The 22,082-nt window shown below is 43.5% G+C and overlaps 1 protein-coding gene across 1 annotated transcript in view; it reads left to right on the top strand.

Annotated features, from left to right (window-relative positions):
* SULF1 (sulfatase 1) overlaps positions 1-22,082 on the top strand; it is a 175,942-nt gene that overhangs the window by 129,487 nt on the left and 24,373 nt on the right. The window contains 7 exon segments of the mRNA XM_030304225.1: positions 1,423-1,573; positions 2,481-2,656; positions 4,387-4,515; positions 4,786-4,842; positions 5,564-5,693; positions 17,931-18,141; positions 20,768-21,014. Of these exon segments, the coding sequence (XP_030160085.1) occupies positions 1,423-1,573; positions 2,481-2,656; positions 4,387-4,515; positions 4,786-4,842; positions 5,564-5,693; positions 17,931-18,141; positions 20,768-21,014 (1,101 nt within the window).

The following is a 22,082-nucleotide window of genomic DNA, read 5'->3' as shown; positions in this document are numbered from 1 at the left end:
CCGGTTTCCAGGCTCTGAGCTGTCAGCACAGAGCCCGATGCGGGGCTCAAACCCACGAACCGTGAGATTGTGCCCTGAGGCCGAAGTCGGACGCTTAACCGACTGCGCCACCCAGGCGCCCCAGATAAACCTATTTCTAAGAACAACAGAGATAATTAAATCAGTTAAGGTGGGGCGCCTGGGTGGCGCAGTCGGTTAAGCGTCCGACTTCAGCCAGGTCACGATCTCGCGGTCTGGGAGTTCGAGCCCCGCGTCAGGCTCTGGGCTGATGGCTCAGAGCCTGGAGCCTGTTTCCGATTCTGTGTCTCCCTCTCTCTCTGCCCCTCCCCCGTTCATGCTCTGTCTCTCTCTGTCCCAAAAATAAATAAACGTTGAAAAAAAAAAAATTAAAAAAAAAAAAATCAGTTAAGGTGTACAAAACAACTCAAAACCCAACACATGGTAAATACTAAGTTTTTAATATTAAACAACTTCTGCATGCTTAATAACATCTAAGGAGAAAGTTCAAGTACATTGTAGTCTGGCAGAGGTAAAATATACACGAGTAATTCTCAGTGGGAGAATTACTCTAGTATGAGGTGGCAGCATCTAATGGTCAAGAGATTTGGGTTAGATGATATCAAAAAGAAGGGGACATTTTGTGGGTCCCCAATGGAATGTGTGGGACACCACTTGGGTGTCTGCAATAAATTAAATAGAAGCTTGAACCAAGATGTTTGAAAGTAATAGGACCCACCACCCTGTAGTAAAGAAAAATTGGGCTCTGCACCAATATTGATTTGTCTATTAAAAGAATAGTTTTATTGATCAGCATGTATATTGCAGATGTAGAATTGGTTATAATTCCAGCAAATCCAATTAAATTAATGGTATCTATATATAACCTATATATCCTATATATAGGAAGGGGAAAAACTCATAGAGACTAGATATATAAGTAATCAATAAAACAGCCCAGTAAACTCAAGAGAAAAAATATATTGAAATTATGATTATTATTACACATATTTGTGACTATATCTAATAGCCCAATTAGCAATGAAAGTTTACGACTTAGTATCACCATGAAAACTTTCCCTTCTGTATTACTGAGTTTTATCTGTAGATATTACAATACCATGATCATCTTGATGTGTTTTTACACATTTTATTCGATGAATCCAAATGAACTTACACTAATTACTTTTTTAGATACCGCTCTTGGTTTTATAAGGTTGAATGCACATGCCTTTAGAGGATGTGTTTGGGGTGGTGAAGATTTTAGCTTTTCCTATAAACATAGAAGGTACATGGGAGAAAAAAAATACTTTAGCAATGTCTAAATCATCTTTCCGAAATGATTGTTTTACAACCTTTAACTTGAAATATTTCTCCAAATGGCTAAAAATATGTATAGTAAGAATTCTCTCTGGATATTTTCAGAACCCCTAGTTACAACTATGCACCAAATATGGATAAGCACTGGATTATGCAGTACACGGGGCCCATGCTGCCCATCCACATGGAATTTACGAACGTTCTACATCGCAAAAGGCTTCAGACTTTGATGTCCGTAGATGATTCTGTGGAAAGGGTAAGCATACCAATTTGCCTCGGTGATAGATTTTGGTCCAGCTGTCTTTGTGCGGACCCATTCTTGCCAATTCTGTTTTGTTTCATTGTTGTTTTTGAGAGAGAGAGTATGCATAAGTGTTCGGTGATTTTATCTACCCTCCCTTATCTTGACCCCTTCTGTTAACTCTCCAGGCCACACTGCCTTTGGAGCCAGTGGCAAAGACGAGACAAAAATCAAAACACCATAAATCAAGGGCTACACTCACAAATACCCTCAAGAATTAAGCAAATAATGTAAATACCTAAAGCTGGTCTCGTATGAAACAATAGGGAATGGTGGGGATTATGGTGAACTTTAAGTGTCCCCATCTATAACAAGAAGCAACCACCCAGCTCCAGCTAATTTTCGCCACGTAGAAAGGTAGATCCCGTATCATGAGGTCTTCTGACTTTTTTTTAAGGAAACCAGAAATGCAAACATTTCATGTGAAATTTCCTGAATTTTAAAAAATTAACAGAAGCCGAATAAAACTTGTCTACAGGCTGGATCTGGTTGGATCAGGCCCATAAGCAGGCTGTTTTTAACCCTTGATAGCCATATAAGAGTGACGAAAAAAATCAACAATGGATTTTTCAGTGTAAAACTGATGTGAGGTGGTAGAGGCTGTTTTGTGGAGGGTTTCTTTTGAAAAACAGGTGCACAAAATCTTTAGGAAGAATGTGCCAGATTCAAAAAGTTACATTTCCACTCTATTATTGGACTTCTTCCCTCCAGAATTGTAAGCAACTTGAAAATGTAGTTAGTGATCGTGTTTCTTGGTCTTGTTAAAAGAACTCTTGCCTTTAAAAATTAATGGGGAAAAAATTGGGGAGAAACATGGCAACACTATTGTCATCTTGCACATCTCGTCTCTGTTGTCTTTCAGTTGTATAATATGCTTGTGGAAACGGGGGAGCTGGAGAACACTTACATCATTTACACGGCTGACCACGGTTACCATATTGGGCAGTTTGGACTGGTCAAGGGGAAGTCCATGCCATATGACTTTGATATCCGTGTGCCTTTCTTTATTCGCGGTCCGAGCGTAGAGCCAGGATCAATGTACGTATTTCTCTGCTTGCAACGTTCAGCTGAGCTGTCGTGGCTCGTGTATATCTGAGTGAATTCAGTCGCCAGTCTCAGTGTCTGGTTTCTTTTCAGAATTCGGTCGCCAGTCTCAGTGTCTGGTTTCTTTTCATCCAAAACAGAAAAGGGTGTGTGTAGGTTGGTAATTTAGAAAATGAAAACCTTTTTCCCCCTACAACGAACTAAGAGAAAATGAACTAAGAGAGAGGAAAATTAACTACCAATGTTTATTTCTGTCACGTGGACCAGAATGCATGTCATATGGGCTGTGTACACAGACACAAAATGTGGTCTTTAGGGACACCACCTGTACCTTCTTTGAATCAGAGATACACTGTCTTTAAAAAATAATAGTAACCACTGCCTGCCTTTTTTTTTTAAGTTTATTTATTTATTTTGAGAGAAACAGAATGTGAGTGGGGGGAGGGGCAGAGAGAGAGGGGGAGAGAGAGAATCCCAAGCAGGCTCCTCGCTCTCAGCACAGAGCCTGAGTCAGGGCTTGATCTTACAAAACTGTGCGATTGGGGTGCCTGGGTGGCTAGTCAGTTAAGTGTCTGGATCTTGGTTTCAGCTCAGGTCATGATTTCACAGTTTTGTGGGCTCGAGCCCCGAGCCCCTGCTTCGGATTCTCTCTGTCCCTCCCTCTCTCTGTCCCACCCCATTCAAGCTGTCTTGTCTCTCTCAAAATAAATAAGTAAACTCAAATAAGGGTTGAGGTGGGGGGTCCTCTGGGTGTCTCAGTCGGTTAAGCATCCAACTTTGGCTCAGGTCATGATCTTATTGTTCACGAGTTCAAGCCCCGTGTCGGGCTCTGTGCTGGCAGCTCGGAGCCTGGAGCCTGCTTCAAATTCTGTCTCCCTCTCTCTCTGCCCCTCCCCTGCTCATACTCTGTCTCTGTCTCTCAAAAATAAATAAATTTTGAAAAAAAAAATTTTTTTAAACCAACTGTGAGATCATGACCTGAGTCGAAATCAAAAGTCAGTCACTTAACCAACTAAGCCACCCAGGTACCCCCAGCCCCTGACTTTTAGCATTTTTTTTCAATTATTAATAAAGAAAAATTTTTAAAGAATATAACATTTTAAGAAACATGGTTTTCATTTAGAAGAAAAACATCTTCAGGGAGTGAAGTTCTATTTCTGCACCCCTCTACATCTCTATTTTCCCATCTTAAAATGGGTTTTACACGTCCTGCTGGTCACATCAGAATGTTCTGTGTAAAATAAGATAATGTACATGAAACACTTACAGAAAGAATCAAAGAAAAGAATGCAAGTAGAATTCAAAATCTGGAATGGCTTTAAGGAACATCTAGCCCGGACTCCTGATCTAACAAGGAGGAAACTTGGCAGATAGCATAAATGCCTCTCGCAGAGTTCCCAATTATGCAGCGGCACTGGGGCCCAGAAACCAGATATCCTGAATCTCACCTGGGTGCCTCTTCTGCCGCCACATTGCACTACATCCTGGGAGAAGGGAGAAGGTGATGACAGCAGAAGGCTTTCTTTGAAGAATGTTATTATGTCTCTTCAGCTCATTCGAAACTTTGGGAATTGTCCGATCCAAGTTAAAAGGTTTTATGCGTGAAAGACCACGCTAGAGGGAGAGAAGACCAAAAACCAGTGCATCTCGGTGTGGAGAAAGTGGCCCTAAGTGCCACTGCCACGGGTGTTAGGTACGGGGCATAACCATCTGTCCCTTTGCAGAGTCCCACAGATCGTTCTCAACATCGACCTGGCCCCTACGATCCTGGACATCGCTGGGCTCGACACACCTCCCGATGTGGATGGCAAGTCCGTCCTCAAACTTCTGGACCCGGAAAAGCCAGGTAACAGGTGCGTCAGTTTGCTTTCCATCAGCCATCCCCAAGCTCATGGGCGCCTAGAGCCAGCCAGCAGTTGTAAGAAGTGGAGGCAAAATAAGGCTTTGCCCAGGAGAACCGCCCTGAGCTGAGAATTTCCCTGCTGTTTGTGAATAGCATATTGATAGAGATGCAGTCGTGGTCTGTGGGAAGTGAGAGGTGTTTCTTTAAATAAACTGTTAGTGCAGAATCGTTTGGAAAAACGTCCAGATGCCAACAGTAAATATTATTATTTTGCTTTCAGGTTTCGAACAAACAAGAAAGCCAGAATTTGGCGTGATACATTCCTCGTGGAAAGAGGGTAATTATTGGTTCCTGGGGTGCTTCTGGGAACCAGTCCTAGTGGGCAGCTCTCCCTGCTGGGTATTTTTTCGCCCTTATTCCGGTTTACTAAGCATGCAGATTTCGTAAGCCCAGTCACAAGATTGAATGGTTTGCTACTCATTCTCCACTGGCCAGCACCATCATGATTGTTGCATCAGACTGTAAAACATAAATTCTCACAAGATGGGACCAAAGCACTTATGGTTGCATTTCTCAGCCTTGGCTCCTAATCAGACCAGTCGATTGACTTTCTCAGCCCTCCTTCCCAAGTCCGCCTGGCCCTCACCTTTCTCTTTCTTTTCCTTAGGTGCCTTTCCTGGCTTTAAATATATGAGACTTTAATTTCCAGAGTCTCTTCTGGGATTCCCCTTTTGATTCATGATCCCATTGTCTTGTTTTTTTTCCATACCTACATTGAGAGAAAAGCATTTATATAACTGTACAGCTAAACATTTATGCCCAGAGTTTTGAAATTAACGCTTTGGGGAGAGAATGTTCTTCATTAGTGCCCGGCCTATAATCTTCACAAAGGACTCGGCAAATGCCGAACTCCTATGAGCCAGATTCTAACATCTATGTCATGCCATTTGAAGAATGTGTAGTCATGTCACAGGGGAGAAAAGTAAAAAAGGCACATGATGCTAGGAAGATAATGCAGATCGTTTCTCACATTAGAAACTTTTTCTTTTCTGTCAAAGGAAATTTCTACGTAAGAAAGAAGAATCCAGCAAGAATATCCAACAGTCAAATCACTTGCCCAAATATGAGAGGGTCAAGGAATTGTGCCAGCAGGCCAGGTACCAGACAGCCTGTGAACAGCCTGGGCAGGTGAGTGACACAGCTTGTCTTCACCACAAGTCACATCCGTCTTCATTTCTAATTTAAAATTTGCAACGTATAAAACAATGTACATTTATGGATAAATAAGCTTTTCATTACGCTCATGCCATGCTCACTATGACAGCTCTCCTCTGACTGGGATTATCTAACTGGTCTAAGCTGGGCCTCCTCATCACAGCTTGGCTCCCTCCAGTGGAAACACATGGTGCCCTCGGAGAGTACGAGATATCCACCTGACTAGCCAACACCTGTTCAACATATCAGACGTGTGAAATGGTTAGCCAGGCTAGAAAGTTCAGAAGCTCGGTTCCATTTGAGGAGAAGCCAACACCACTTGGGTTCCTGTTAACTGGTTATCAAGAAGTCTGCTTAGTCAAGATCATGGGCAGATGCTGAGCCTCTGGACAGTGAACCAGCCAAGAGACACGATGGGGTCTTCCCATCCTGTACTGAAGTCAGATGTCATCCCACCTACAGAGGAGGACAGAATCTAGGACCAAGATTGGGGAATGAAAAGGGAAGACATATTGTGTTTGTTTATCGTTTCTACCTCTGCTCATAAAGTATCTGACATCAACTATTCCATTAGAATGAATCCTCTTTATTAATCGAAGTATTACTGTAGAATTTAAGGCTACCCAGAACACCAACTATTATCAATAAGAACTAAAGAAATACCATGTAATGAATTAAACAGACCTGTTTCTAAGGAAAGTGAGAACATATGAACACAAGCTATTTTTTTAAATGTTTATTTATTTTGCAAGTGAGAGAGAGAGGTTGAGCTCTGGAGAAGCGCAGAGAGAGAGAGGGAGAGAGACAATCCCAAGCAGGCTCCACGCTGTCAGTGCAGAGCCTAATGCAAGGCTCGATCTCACAAACTGTGAGATCATGACCTGAGCCGAAATCAACAGTAGGAGGCTTAACCTCCTGAGCCCACCCAGGCGCCCTTCACACAAACTATCTTAAACACTCTTGATCAACACCAATGCTACCTAAAAGAGGTATTGTGTCATCATGAGAGAGGAACTGAATTTCTGCCTAAGTCATTGCAACTTAGAACAAAATGGAAGGAAAGTGAAAACTAATATTTATTACTCATGTGTCTTATGTAAAGCACTGTATATGGAATTTTCTGTGTATTAGCTCAGTTTAATCCTCATATTCATCCGGTGAGGGAGGCATCATTGTCCCCATTTACAAACGGGCAGCTGGTGAGTGCAGAGCCGGGATCCAAATGAGGTGTAGGATTCAAAAGCAGCGGCCGCTTGCTGCCTTCCAAGGTAAGTTACATGAACTAGGCAGAGAGAAGTTCAAATCTTTGGTGAGTCTTTTTTTTTTTTTCTTTTCAACTTATCTGACCTCTAGATATCCATACAGCTAGCCAATACCAGTTCAAGATATCAGGCGTATGAAACTGATAGTCCCGTTATTGAAATGGCCTCATAAATGTAAGGCATCATACATTTGTACATGTGATATGGCATCTAGCTTATCGAACAGACATTCACAATAAACAGCTTGGTCCTCATACATTCTGCATTTCCTCATGCCTTTTTGTGCTCAGGGATTCCCCTGAAATAGAAAAAGATGGGGCGGTGGGGGGAGGTTGTTGAAGGAAGGGATGAAACCAGGCCTTCAGGGTACTCCAGTAAGTCTTTATTTTCAAGTGTTTAGCGGAGAAGCTTAGACTTATTCATTATAGTTTCATTTGATGTCTTCAAATCCTTCTTAAGGAAGCTCTAAGTATTATTATGACTAAAACCTCAGAATTGTTTTGTAGCTCTGAAATGATTTTTATGAGCCAGCCTCAGTAGACTAATTTACCTGTATTCGGGAGTTGGAAATGTTCAGTGTTAAATATATCTCATGCAAATTGGTGATTTTTGTTACTATTTTAGCCCTCTGAGCCGCAAGCATGATAGCCGACTGAGAATAAGGTACACTGCCTACCTTTCAGTACACAATTTTGCAAACCTCACCATATGGCTTGCCCTGAAATTTTAATACATGTCCTAAAGGGCAAATGTAGTATAACTGGATTATGGCACTTTGGCACGAGCTCTCCACTCTTGTGCTGAATGCTAACTATGTTAAAAACTTCACTTTGCTTTTTCATATTTTTCTAAACTTGTTTTGCCCCCACTAAATGCTTAAATATCTAGTTCCCTGGGATTTTCCTCTGCTGCTTGATTTCTATGTGCATCAGTCTGAATTTAGATTATATCACATGAATATATGAAAATGTTAGCAACAATTTCTTTCAGAAGTGCCTGAATTATGAGAACGGAGAATTATGCTATACCCCAGATGATGATTTCTTTCTATAGGTGACGCTCACACAATGGCTTAAGAATCTGAGAACTTCTGGAAAATCTCAAGCCTCTTCCAAACAGTTCTCGAATCTGTGGGTCAAGCCCAGTTGCTCTACTGTGTTCTACAGAATCTTTATATTTTGGCCTTTTGCTTTTTCTATCTGGCTACTTTGAAGATTTTCTTTTTAGTTACAATATCAGTGACGATAAAAAGGGAAGAAAAAGTCCAGAATAATGAGATTGTATTGATCTGGATCAAGGCATCAGTTGAGGCCAGAACTAACTTGCTAGGAATCTCTTCTCTTGACATCGATTTCACTCCTGGCCTGTGCCCTGCGTCTTTTTCTCTGACCAAGGTTAACTGCCTGCATTCAAAAGACAACACAGTCTTCTCTTTGGTTTGATTCTGTACGGGATATAAAGGAAAAACCCATGCTCTCGGCCCCATTCTCTTCACTTTTCTCCCACAAAGAGAGCACGAATTTCCCCTGTCCCACTACACCCCCATGCCTGGTCACCTGAGGATTGTTTGTCAGAGTCAATGTGAATGCATGAAGCAGGTAAATGAAAGAAAGAGAAATATGACATCAAAAAGTTTGGGTTAGAATATTGGCATCCACTACTTTTTAGATGTGTGTTTGGGGACAAGATTCTTAAGAGTCTCAGGTTGTCTATCCCTAAAGTGAGGAAAATTAATCTCAGGCTTGTAAGAATCCAGTGATATCATATATGTAAAGTCCTAGATGAACTATAAGGCAATGTGTGAATATTGGGTGCTATTACTGTTCCAGGCCATCTTACCTGCTGTTTTCATTCCTATGAAGCCAACAGAGAATTAAAATGGGCTGGAATCCCAGACATTTGGCAATACTTCTTCACTTTGTGAACAGAGCAACCAGCAGGGACTAATTAAGGCAGTGTGGACATATGTGTTTGCATTTCTTCTGTGTTCCTGAATTAATATGAGACTGAGTATGAATCCCCACCACCCTCTCAGCTAGCATTACACCCCCAAGCACATTATGTACAGATTTACGTATGATACACTGCACACACACACACACACACGTGCAAATCTCAACTTCTATCTGAAAAGACTTTGGCTCAACAAAGACCACACATCAGTGATGCTCAATTCTACCTGCACCCTAGAATCACCTGGGCAGCTTTTGAAAATATCGACTTATAGCCTCCCCCTAGACCAATCAGATTAACATGTCTAGAGGTGACGCCAAGGCATCTGTATTTGTTAACAAAGTTAAGAACCAGAGGTCTAGAGTCCGAGAATGTGAAAGTTGGAAAGAGTCTTAGAAATCTTCCAGTTGAATGAGATCCTTTTCCTAATAAGGAAATTTAGATCTGGAAAACTTCAGCTACAAACCCGAAGTCAGACCTGCGACTCTGTACTTCATGTTCAATCCTTTCTTCCCCAGAGCATGCTGCCTCTACAAAAATGTAACAGAGTAGATATTCTCTTGAAATTGTATGTGGCACTTGCCTGACTGAAGCCGCGGGTTTGGGACCCACTCACAGCATCTAGGGGAGTGGTTCCCAAGCAGGACTGCATACTAGAATCACTTAGGCAGCTTTACAAAAGCTGATGTTCAAGCTTCACTCCAGACGAAGTAAAACAGACCTTCTGGGGATGAGACCCAGACATCAGTGATTTTTTTTCAAGCGCCTGGGTGATTCCTATGAATAGCCAGGGTTGAGAATCACTCACGTCAGGTAAGCGTTACTGGTTTTTGCTTCTTCTAGGTACAGTGATTGACTCCTTAAATAGGAGTTACATAAAAGAGAAAATCCCTGGGCATTCAATTTTGAACTGCACATCATAGATTCTGTCATTTGGAAAAAAACAGCTTTCTTTTCTTTTTTTTTTTTTTTTTTTTTGATAAAGCACATTTCATATCCTTTGTGAGTTGTTAAACTCCAGCGACTTTGCAATTTTGTTTGCCTCTCTACTGTTGTATCAGTATGAAATCAAAGATTTGTTTAAAATTATGAAAGAACCCCAGATCAAGCAAGCTGATACTGTTTGAGAAATCAGACTGTAGCTGGTTGAATGTACTGGTTTAACTCCAGGATCTGTGTTCTCATCCCCAAAATTATCCCTCTGGCCATAGAGCCCTCGACCCTCTGTGACCAGCTGCAGAGCAGGAATAAAAGGCATTTACCAGTAAGATCTGGTTCGTTTGCCAGAAACTGACAGCCTGTTTCCAGAAACTCACTGAGCCCTGGTTAAAATCTCAGCTCATAGACACCTCCCCTTGGCGCTCCTGATTCCAGAGGGACAGGCCAGAAGGACCAAGCCCCAGTGCCACCCTCTGGCTGAACATTTGTGTGCTCAGGGCTCGTTATGGACGGCCCAGCCTCTAAACCTGGCCACCTCCCCTCTTCAACCTGCACTGAAGGACGTGTCTGAATTGTGTGCTAGATGGTTTGGCTTTGGTGCAGTTTTCAAAACACAAACCACAGGCTTAAAGGTCAAACCATATTTAATGATGTTCCAAACAAGTCAGAAAAAGACAAACATAAGGACATTTTACTTATAACCTACCTAATGTGTCCACACCCAATTTAATGTATGCTCTTGTTCCCCACTGCTCCCTAACGCGGCCTCGCTCTGGTCAGGAGCCCCTCCTCCCCGTCTCTTAAACATAACATTCTCGTCTGCCTTCCCCAATCCCATTTCCTCAGTTGAGCCTCACCAGAAGCCTCACGTTCTGCCCAAACCATTCTTTTTTCGCTAGGGTCCTACTCAACTGGGATTGCATCCTGACTCCACACTTGCTTTGTCACTTAACCTAACTCTGCCTTAGTTTCTTCATCTCGAAAACGGACATAATACTAGTAAAGATTATATGGGGAGGTTACTATAAAGATTATATGAGTTAAGTGTAGTAAGCATTTGAACCGGTACCTGGCACATAATAAGCACTCAATAAATACTAGCTATCACTTGTTGGCCAAGGTCAGTTTACCAACTTTACTTTCCCCAAACTGCAAGAACAATATTTCCTCCAACATATCATTACTGACTTCAGCAAACAATCATCCAGATTAGAATCTAAAGGAGGAAACTTCTTCTGCCTCTCTTTCCTTTCCACTTTCCCTCCTTCACCCCCTCTCAGCCCATCTCAAAGAAAACAGGAGGAAACTCCTCAGCACGAGTAACTCTAGTTCATATTTGTGAGAAAATCGGACAGTGGCTTCAGCTAAGTGACAATTGCAACAAGGATGTTTATATGGTGTTTTTATATTCCCGGTGTTGAGACAAAAATTCTAAACACACGTCCACATGCAGGTAACTGTTTTTCATGATGTTGGTACTGGCCTAAAGGATAATCAGGTTATCTGAAAATTGCTGTATGGTTGTTACATTTCAGAGAACATGATTTGACCTGCATTATGACCAAATCCACATAATAAGACATATAATAATGGGGAACTAATCCGTGTGTGTGTATGTCTGTGTACGTGTGTATGTGTGTGAAGTTTTCATCGCAATGTACCTTCGAAAAAGTTGTAGCCAAAATTTTTATTTCTTACTCATGAAAATGGGCATAAATGGGCATAAATAAGAATATAGAACATTCTTGACCAGTCTGAGAAATATATGCCGTTGGAAATGTAGAAAGTATCATGATTATCTAGTAGTTACATCAGGAAAAGGAAGTAAGCAGAGTTCTGTCTTCATCTCATATTATGCTAGGCATTTACACAAAACATTTTATACCTGAAAATTATACTATAGTAGAGATCTCAGGCTCATTTTAAATATAAGGAGACGAAAGCTCAGATGGGAAAGGAACTTGACCAAAGTCACCCAGCTGGAAGTGTGACAAGTCTGAGTTCAAACCAAGATCTGTGTGATTCAAAGCCACAGTCTCCCCACTAAATAATAATTACTGTATTATATATAATTTACAAGCAGGAAACATGAACTTGCCCAAGGATTGGCTAACCATTGTTAAAGGTCAATTATAATGGTATTGCTCTGGATTTATATGGCGCATCTTTTTTTGAGAACTCCAAAAACAATTTATTCTCATGACATATCCTTGAGGCCAGGAGGAGCAAGTATTATTTTGCCAGATGTGGAATCTGGAAGAACAAAGAGATTCTGTAATTTGCTCACGGCCATAGAGTTAGCAGCGAAAGAAAATTAAAATCGAGGTCTCCCCATCCCTAACCCAATACTTATCTCCACTGAAAATGTCTACCTTCCATTCAGTTTGCCTAAGACCAAATTCTTAAAATTTTTTTTTTTCAACGTTTTTTATTTATTTTGGGACAGAGAGAGACAGAGCATGAATGGGGGAGGGGCAGAGAGAGAGGGAGACACAGAATCGGAAACAGGCTCCAGGCTCCGAGCCATCAGCCCAGAGCCTGACGCGGGGCTCGAACTCACGGACCGCGAGATCGTGACCTGGCTGAAGTCGGACGCTTAACCGCTGCGCCACCCAGGCCCCCAAGACCAAATTCTTTAAGTAATAAACTTACGTGGCGGGGGCGGGGGTGGGTTGGGAACTAATAATAATAGTAACAACAACACCAACTGCCTTTGTTGAGTGCCTACCACGTACTGAGTTCTCGCTGCGCGTGAGTGAGTTCTAATGCTCATGGAGCTTACAGTGTGTAGCTGACTTGCTCAAGGACACATAAGCAATGTGATAACGCTGATATTCAAATCCGGACTTTTGTGGCCTGAAAGTCCAGACTTTTGCCACTGCGTCACATCAATATGGGTACAAAATGCCATTCCCAAGTCCCAGGTGGAATATAGGTGATCTTCACTACTACAGAATCTTCACTACTACAGTGAACGAATTATGGTAGCGCTTTAGGTTGTTGTAACGATTAAGTGGATAATTTATATATAAAGTGTTCTAGACAAGTACCCGGCAGCAAGTAAGAGTTCCCTAATGATGACAATGATGGTGACAAAGACAGTGTTGAAGGGAATTGTTTGAATGGCATTTTAGCATATTTCTCATTAGATTTGATTCCACCAAACTAGCTGCCCCACACCCGAATCCTTACACCAAATAGCCAGTCTTCTCTTCATTATGTGTTATATATATTTATATATATATTATTATATAAGTATATAATCAATCAAATATACTAAGACATAATTACTAAACAAAGTGATTTGATGCTGAGCTAACTTCAGGGAATAACTCAGGAGTATGAGACATGGTCCCTGCCTGTAATTCCAAATTCCAGTGTGGCTGGAAAGGGTAAAATGAAATCAGAAAAACCTACAAAATTATTTACATGGTTTTATCTAGCCCCTCATCAGCAGAACGTCTGCAGAAATAGTTGTGCAATGAATGTATGTTAAATGATTGGCACAGACGGAGCCAGAGAGGCAAGAGAAATGTTGAAACGAGGTCCGACAAAGTGGCAAAGGAATTTACAGAAGGGGTGAGTGGTCAGGGAAGGTGGAGACCATCGGCTTTGGCAGTTAACTGATTTACTGATAAACTTCAAGAGAGTAGACAAAAGGGAGACAGTTTGATGTCTGTATGTCTGCACGGGTGGGTCTTTCACAAAGCTCGTTTCTGAGGCTGACTCCGTGTCCCGTTAGCAGATGCCTCCCTGAGTTCGTGTTTCCTTCTGATTCCGGAAGCTCTTCTGCACTGTGAAACCGTCTCCTCATTGTTTTGAGCGTTTAAGTGACTGGTGGTGTGAGTTTCAGAGCAATTCTCTGAAAGTTCTCTTCCCTCGCCTCCCTCTATAAACTCTCAATGATGACCACGGTGGTGGCGGTTATTCAAGGATTTATTGCTCAGCTGTAAAAATTATCATGATATCGAACACTAAAATGACTGTGGCAAATATGTGGTAATTACATTTCATTAAAATTGCTAGTAGGCTTGCCACTAGGAAGAGTTTGAAAGCCTCTAGCTAATTACTCCATCTGATAGGGTCTATGGCTTGTTCAAAGGGTTCATGGTATAGAAAAGCGTTGGCATTTTTCACTGTGGCCCTTGTTTTATTCAAGAATGTGTGTAGGTGGATGTATACCTTTAGTATATGTGGGTACGTGTGTGCATGTGTGTACAGAAGCGTACATATATGTGTGCATATTTGATTTGTGTGATATGTCACCAGTGCCCAGGATGGTACCAGACCTCAGGTTTGGTTAAATTCATGTCTCAGGAAAGAAACACCCCTTCCCTTCACCTCTGATCCATGGGACATTAGCAAGGAATTTGGCTAATGGGAAAATGCCGGTTAGATTCCAAATAGACCAAATCACTAAAAATTCTGCCTACACTTTCTGTTCTGTACACTCAGCTCTTCAAGGCCAAGAAAAAGGCGGAATTTTTTTTTTTTTTTTAGTGTGTTATGGTTACAAAACTAAGGAAGGTTTTCGTTGTAGTTACGTGTTTTAAAAATTAGTATGTGTACCAAAATTGGTATAAATTCGAACCACAAAAGACACAAGACCAGACAAGAATAAAGACCACCATGTTTTCCTGTCTGGGAGAAAACAGAGTATTTCTTAAGCTTCTGCTAGGCTGTAGAACACTGGCCTCTTCTTTTGCTACCCTTGGAATTAAGTAGTAAACTCTTAGTTTTTGAATGCTTGAGTTAGAGGTTACCCAGATAGATGGAGAAGTCTGAAACCATTTGCATTTAGGACAAATACAGATCTAGACTGACACTCTAGTATCACTGATCACCAAACTTTCTGGAGCTATAAAGTTATCATTGATTTTGCTGACACTTCTCACTAGCAAAAATTCCACAGGGCATATCGTTATTCCTTAAGGGAATTGTATATCTGTTTCCGAGAACTTTTCTCAAGAACTTCACGACACCTCCTCAAGCTCACTGGATGTGTCTGGAAGTGCCACACACCCAGGCTTGAAAATCACTGGTCTCCACCTTGAATGGCAGAACAGGCACACACAGCTTTCCGCTAAGCATTTGCAAAGACGAAATTCTATCACTTGTCAACTACCTATGGAGAGAAAGTAAGGAAAACTGATTACTCTTACAGAGAACGCATAGTCCTGCCAGTGTAGACAAGCTGGAAGTGTACCTCTGTTCAACTAGAGTCGTTTTCTGACCTGATTGCATCAGTGCATTTCTAGACACAGCTTCCTTTGCATATCCACGCCCAAAAATGCATATATCCTTCCCAAAGACTCCTCCGTCCGAGCTACTTAGACCTCTTTTGCCCCTGCCAGGGATTCCAGCTGCAAAGAGGTCCAAGAACCAGTCGCAAATTGAAGGCGGTTGTTCTTAACCCCAACTGCACATTAGAATCACCAGGGGAGCTTTTGAAACTCCCAAAGCCCAGCCATGTGTGAGAACCACTGACCTGACATAAGTCCTGTGTGCCTGATCAAGTTGACTTCACTTTTTTTCTTCAGTTAAATTATCTCTAACTTAGTTAGTCCTTGACTGTGCTTGTTTGTGTCACCTTTTCATGGCTTTGTAAATAGAGTTGCCCTCTCCCTTGAGCCTGCTTCTCTGGATGGAGATGATGGACATTCAGGATATGCTGGTCAAGCCGCAAAAGAAGACTGTAACCTGACGTGGCTTGAAATCACCGAATTCTGTAGCACCAAGAGTGTATGGGGGTAAAGCAAAATCACAGAACAAGCCCTATGGCCCCGGGATTTGGGGACTATCGGGTAGAAGTGCAAAGGCAGCACCAATAATTCAACGCTTATTGAGGGCACATGGCTCCATCAAGAAAAAACAAAGCATGACTCTGTACCTTGGTCCATTGTGAATGGTCACACTCCATTTGGTTTTTGGGGTAGGGTTTTTGTTTGTTTGTTTTGTTTTCTGTTTGTAATATAATTTCTTGTTAAATTGGCTAACATACAGGGTGTAAAGTGTGCTCTTGGTTTTTGGAGTAGATTCCCGTGGTTCATCACTTACATACAACACCCAGTGCTCATCCCAACAAGTGCCCTCCTCAATGTCCATCACCCGCTTTCCCCTCTCCCCCACGCCCCCGACCCCCTCAGTTTGTTCTCTGTATTTAAGAGTCTCCTATGGTTTGCCTCCCTCCCTCTCTCTTTGTAACTATTTTTCCCCTTCCCCTCCCCCATGGTCTTCTGTTAAGTTTCTCAAGATCCACATATGACTGAAAACATACGATATCTGTCCTTCTCTGACTGACTTATTTCACTTAATAATACCCTCCAGTTCCATCCATGTTGCTGCAAATGACAGGATCTCATTCTTTCTCATTGCCAAGTAGTACTCCATTGTATATATAAACCACATCTTCTTTATCCATTCATCAGCTGATGGACACTTAGGCTCTTTCCATCATTTGGCTATTGTTGAAAGTGCTGCTATAAACATTGGGGTACGTGTGCCCCTATGCATCAGCACTCCTGTATCTCTTGGGTAAATTCCTAGCAGTGCTATTGCTGGGTCATAGGGTAGATCTATTCTTAATTTTTTGAGGAACCTCCACACTGTTTTCCAGAGCAGCTGCCCCGGTTTGCATCCCCACCAACAGTGCAAGAGGGTTCCCGTTTCTCCACATCCTCGCCAACACCTGTTGTTTCCTAATTTGTTCATTTTAGCCACTCTGACCGGTGTGAGGTGGTATCTCAGTGGGTCGCACTCCATTTTGTACACGAGCGTCCTTTGTCTGCTGGCCAAGCCATCTGGGACCCTTGACTAAATTTTACCTTGCATCAGATCACCTTGAAATTAAAATGCAATCCAAAGTATGGTTACAGGTACACAAGGGGGGGTGTGGTGAGATCATTTTATGTGGCTCAGGAAAGAGCATCTTTTATTTAATAATTTTTTATTTATTTTAATATGTATTTGAAATATGTAACTGGCACACCAAATACATAATTTTACAGGGGCTGTTGCTTTGGCCACTGCTTAGAAATGTGTCCATTTAGAGAAAAGTGTCAATAATTGTACACAGGGGATACTCATAGATGGAAGGGAAAAAAAGACAAAAGTTTGATAACACTGCATGACAGCGTGTTGTCACAACTGTGGTCAACTTCAGACCAAGGTCAGCATACTTCCCAAATTACCATTTTAGAGAGGAGGCCAGGGGAAAAGAGAAAGTAAAAGGAAGGTTATTAGGCCTTTAGGTAACATACGGAGGATCCCATGAAATGCCCCGAGGAGAAGTGCTATTACTTCAGGCAGACTGAAGTTCAAGAAGCCTGGGCAGCAGGTGGGAGGGACAGGGAGACCCAGTGCCGCGTCCCATTGATCTAGAAGTAACGGCAGGCTTGATAGAAGGCTCAAAGGAGAAAACCCAGTGCCAGCCCCCCCCCCACCCCGGGCCCGTCTCTTGGGAAGGTGCGCGTTGTCTCTTCAGGGTTGCGGGGTCCGGAGGAGGATAAGAAGAGGCCCAGAGAACCCCTGACACGTTTGCTAACATCCCGGCCCTGTGAGAGCTGGCCCGCGCTGCGGCAGACTCCGATTAAACTCCTCTCCGGCTCCCTCACGTGCCACTCTTCCCTGGCCTGAGTCAGAAATTCAGGGGCTTGAGAACAAAGCAGCCAGGTTTGTTTTTCCAGAGGAAGAGGGGTCTGGTGAAAACGGCCGTGACAGCTGTGCTCTGTGGCTGGGTGAATTCAGGGCTTTTTACGTGTCTCACTCAAGACTGTTTAGTCTCGATCCTGAGCATTTATGTATCAACTTTGGGCTCTAGTGTCGCTGAGGTAGTTCTGATTTCCAATGATTCCGGTGTCATCTGTCTTTGCCTCCCGTGAGAGAAATAACCGAGAGAACCGGGGGTAGGCTCGTTGCAGGGTCAGTTAAAAGCTTGCCTTCCTTCGTTGGCTCTGCTTATCGGGGTTGCCCGGGCTTCCGGAACCCGATGCAGCGGCCCGTGATACGAAGCACCTGGAGCAGGAGGGGTAAACCGCTCTCACGTTGGCTTTTGCAGAAGTGGCAGTGCATTGAGGACACATCTGGCAAGCTCCGAATTCACAAGTGTAAAGGATCCAGTGACCTGCTCACCGTGCGGCAGAGCACGCGGAACCTCTACTCTCGCGGCTTCCACGACAAGCCATGCAGCTGCGGAGAGCCTGGCTATCGCACCGGCAGAAGCCAGAGGAAGAGCCAAAGGCAGCTCCTGAGAAACCAGGGGACTCCGAGTAAGCAACACGCAGTGACGTCTCAGTGGCAGGCCAAGGCTTTGCAAGTGGACATTAGAGAGACAAGAGGCCGCTCCTTCCACATTTTAGATATTATCAATACATAGCGTTGGGGCGAAAGCAAATAATGGTCCTGTTCCAAATACCAGAGCTAATTTGGTATGTGCACACTTTAACTTAAGCATAGAACGAAAATATATTCAGTAAACACACCAGACAAAACATAACACGCACAGGAAAGAGCCATACAGGGTAAAAGGTGGGGCTAGGGGCAGAGGGTAGAGTTTAAGTCAGGTGTATTTTACATTAATGCTAATATCCTGATTAGTCTGCTTTGAGCTACTTTAAAAAAAAAAAGGAGAAAATAAAAAGTCAAGGTTTCATTGCTTATGCATTTAGTAAGGAAAGCATACATGCGTTTTTTAGGCACATCTGTTTTAGGACAGTTTTTGTTTAATTCCTCTTGTTGGCTGGGATGGTCAAACAGTCAAATTCAGTATGAAAAGCACTGCTTGCCATCTTCTTTATAAAAACCCTATCAGGCAGCTATAAGATTCCTATGATTGTACAGATGTGAAAACCCAGTTGGGCACCTTCTGTAAAAGAATGAGAGTCTAGTGCCATCTAGTGGCTGAATGTGAGAAGTGACTCATCTGTGGCAATTTTTTCTATACGGGTTTGGAAATCAGTAAGATACATCAAGTTCAATTCCGTGTTGTAAATTAGGTAGTTTTTTTTTTTTTAAGTAGGCTGTACGCCCAATGTGGAGCTTGAACCCACAACCCCAAGATCAAGAGTTGCATGCTGTACTGACTGAGCCAGGCCCGTGTCCCCCATAATGTAAATTCGGAAATCAAATCAATCACTAGAACAATAGACGCTCTTAGTACTGGCTTTTTTTTTTTTTTTTTTAACATTTATTTATTATTGAGAGACAGAGAGACAGACCATGAGCGGGGGAAGGGCAGAAAGAGGAGGAGACACAGAATCTGAAGCTGGCTCCAGGCTCCGAGGTGTCAGCACAGAGCCCGGCGCCGGGCTCGAACTCACAAACCTCGAGATCATACCTGAACTGAAGTCGGACACTTAACCAACTGAGCCACCCAGGCGCCCCAGCATTGGCTTTTTTATCCTGGAGTCCACAGATGGACTTCTGTGTAAAACTTTCAATAACTTTCTGAGTATAACTTTCAATAAATTCTTAAAGGAATCCATAACCCAAAGGCTGAGAATGATTGATTTGGGAGATTTTTTTTCCTCACTGAGAGAAAATGCCAGGTTTAATAGTTCACACAAAGATATCAAATGGAAAGCCAACAAATGACAAAGATTCCCCACAGCTTCCCTTAACGGAAGCTGATTGCCAGTGTTGGGCTAGGAGGTAGGGACAGCCTCCTCTCTCCCAGGAGGCTCAATGTCACTCCACAGCAGTGACCGTAAACCCTGCTGTTGTTCTCATTGAACACAAACTGGAGATGTCTGGGGCCACCCTTTCAAACCACATGGAAGCTCACATATTCGAGGACAGGAGGTGTTCCTGACCACCCTCAGTGGCCTGCTGATTGTTACAGAGGCGTTTCCCCCTCTGGAAACTGCCATCACAGCGAGATCCTGTGGCGAGCACTATTCTGATTCTGCAGCCTGTGTGCCCCCCCTTCTTCCTATTTTAGCATCAGGCTGGAGAGAGAAAGGCCACGTGAGTAGGCCCCCTCAGATCCCAAGTGCATCTCGTAAGGAGGGGCAAAGGTGTGCTGGTGAAAGCTCTTGTCTAACACACCATGAGCAGTGGATTACAGTGACCAGAAAACACGCTGGCCTCTCCTGGCCTTGCCCTCCATCTGCCAGGTATCACTAGTCAGCTGGCTGATAAAAACATTTGCAACACTTAATTTTTCTTAGAGCATTCCTCTGTCATTTGCACGTTTGTCAAGAGCATTTACCCTTTGGCAAAAGCAGCGCAATGTGGTGGGAGGACTGTAGCCTTTAGAACCTGGGAGACTAGAGTCCTGGTTCCCACAGCTATGGGCTACGTAACCTCACACTTGCGAGGTAGCATTCAGAGCTTCAGTGTTCCCTCCTGGGGAAGTGTAGCACCAGACCTACGAGCCTGTTCGGACAATCTAATATGTTTTCTTAATGTAAGGATGTATTACAATAATATAGGCCTTCCAAGATTGTGGGTTAGAGATAAGTATGAGGTGGGTGATACATAGCAAAAGCTCGATAAATGACAGTATCATTATTAATACCATAATTGGGAGTATAGTTGTATCCAAACAAACTACGTTTGTTCGCATTGAAAACGCAGTGTGCAAGTTCACAGCCTGCCGTAAGTGGAAAGGAACTTAGAAGGCGCCCAGACCTCCCCCCTGCCTGGAGGGATGAAGGGCCGAGGCCCAGAGGCACGTGCCCTCCACCGCACTGCCGGGCAGTGCCAGAGCCGGACGAGAGCCCACGGCTCCGGACGAGGATTCCAGGGGGCTGCCCACAGCACCCCGCTGCCCCTCAACGGTGCAGTACATACTGCCTGCCCCTTCCCAGCACGCCCCCTGAGCCAGGTGGTGATTCTCCCCCCTCCTCAACTACACCTGGATGTCCGTATTAACACATCTTCCCTTATTTCCAGAGTACAAGCCCAGATTTGTCCACACTCGGCAAACACGTTCCTTGTCCGTCGAATTTGAAGGCGAAATATATGACATAAACCTGGAAGAAGAAGAACTGCAAGTGCTGAGACCAAGAAACATCGCCAAGCGCCATGATGAAGGCCCCCGGGGGCCTGGAGGCCACCAGGCTGCGGGCGACGGGGACACGATGCTGGCAGACAGAGGCAATGCCCTGGGCTTGCCCACCACCGTCCAAGTGACCCACAAGTAGGAAGGCTCAGTTCTCGAGGGCTGAGTTCACAGTTGTCACCTTATCTTATCACTGTCTCCCTTCTTTACGGAAAGTGATACCACTTGGGCCTGGAGGCTGGCCTGTATAACAACCAGGGTTTAAAGAAGCCACGGGGAGTCCAAACAGTCGTGCATTTGGACACATGCTTTGGGCTCGGTTTCGCATTGAGGCTGATCAGCCAGAGTGGTTCTGTCACATCTTAACTTAGCAGGCATGGAGTTCTGCCCTTGAACGGTTACCTTTGTGGGTGTCTGGGTAACAGATGGAAGCCATTACTGGCGCTGGTAGAGGCTCTGGGTGCTGCACCGTTACTGAGGCTCAGAACAGTGGTGCGCTCACAGCCTCAGGAACCAAACCCAGCCCAGGGGAGGGCCGTGGGGCCTGGAGAACGGTCGTAAGACGCAGGAACACCTCACGAACCCGTGCAGAACCCAGAGAGCACGGAGGGCCTCGGGAGCCGTGGAAACAGGGAAGGGAGCTGATAATCTCACAGCTCTAATGGACCACCTTGGTTCTCCATTTCCTTCCAAGATCCAGGTCTTGTCTTGATAGAGAAAAATTTTCCTTCTGAATGTATTAGCAGGGTCTTTTTTTCTCTCTCTCATTATATCACTTTGGGGAGGCATGCTGTCATGAGCTCTGTCAGGATCTTTATCTTTGGATCTGGTCTTCCGGTGCCCGTACAGTTGACCTTGAACACGGTGGGGGTTGGGGACACAGACCCTCCCCCCTATACACACAGTTGAAAATCCACGTATAACTTTTGACTCCCCAGAAACAACTACTAATGGCCTACTGCTGACCAGAAGTGTTAGTGATAATATAAACAGCTGATAGACACATATTTTATATGTATCATATACGGTATTCTTACAATAAAGTAAGTTAGAGAAGAGAATGTTATTAAGAAAATCACAAGGAAGAGATGATGTTTACAGTACTGTACTGTGTTTATCCAAAAAAAAAAAAAATCTGCACGTAAGTGAACCTGTGTAGTTCTAATGCGTGTTCTTCCAGGGTCAACTATAGTTGTTATAGTTACA

The sequence above is a fragment of the Lynx canadensis genome, chromosome F2 (assembly GCF_007474595.2).
Source record: "Lynx canadensis isolate LIC74 chromosome F2, mLynCan4.pri.v2, whole genome shotgun sequence".
Taxonomy (NCBI): domain Eukaryota; kingdom Metazoa; phylum Chordata; class Mammalia; order Carnivora; family Felidae; genus Lynx; species Lynx canadensis.
This window is presented reverse-complemented; position numbering and strand designations above follow the sequence as displayed.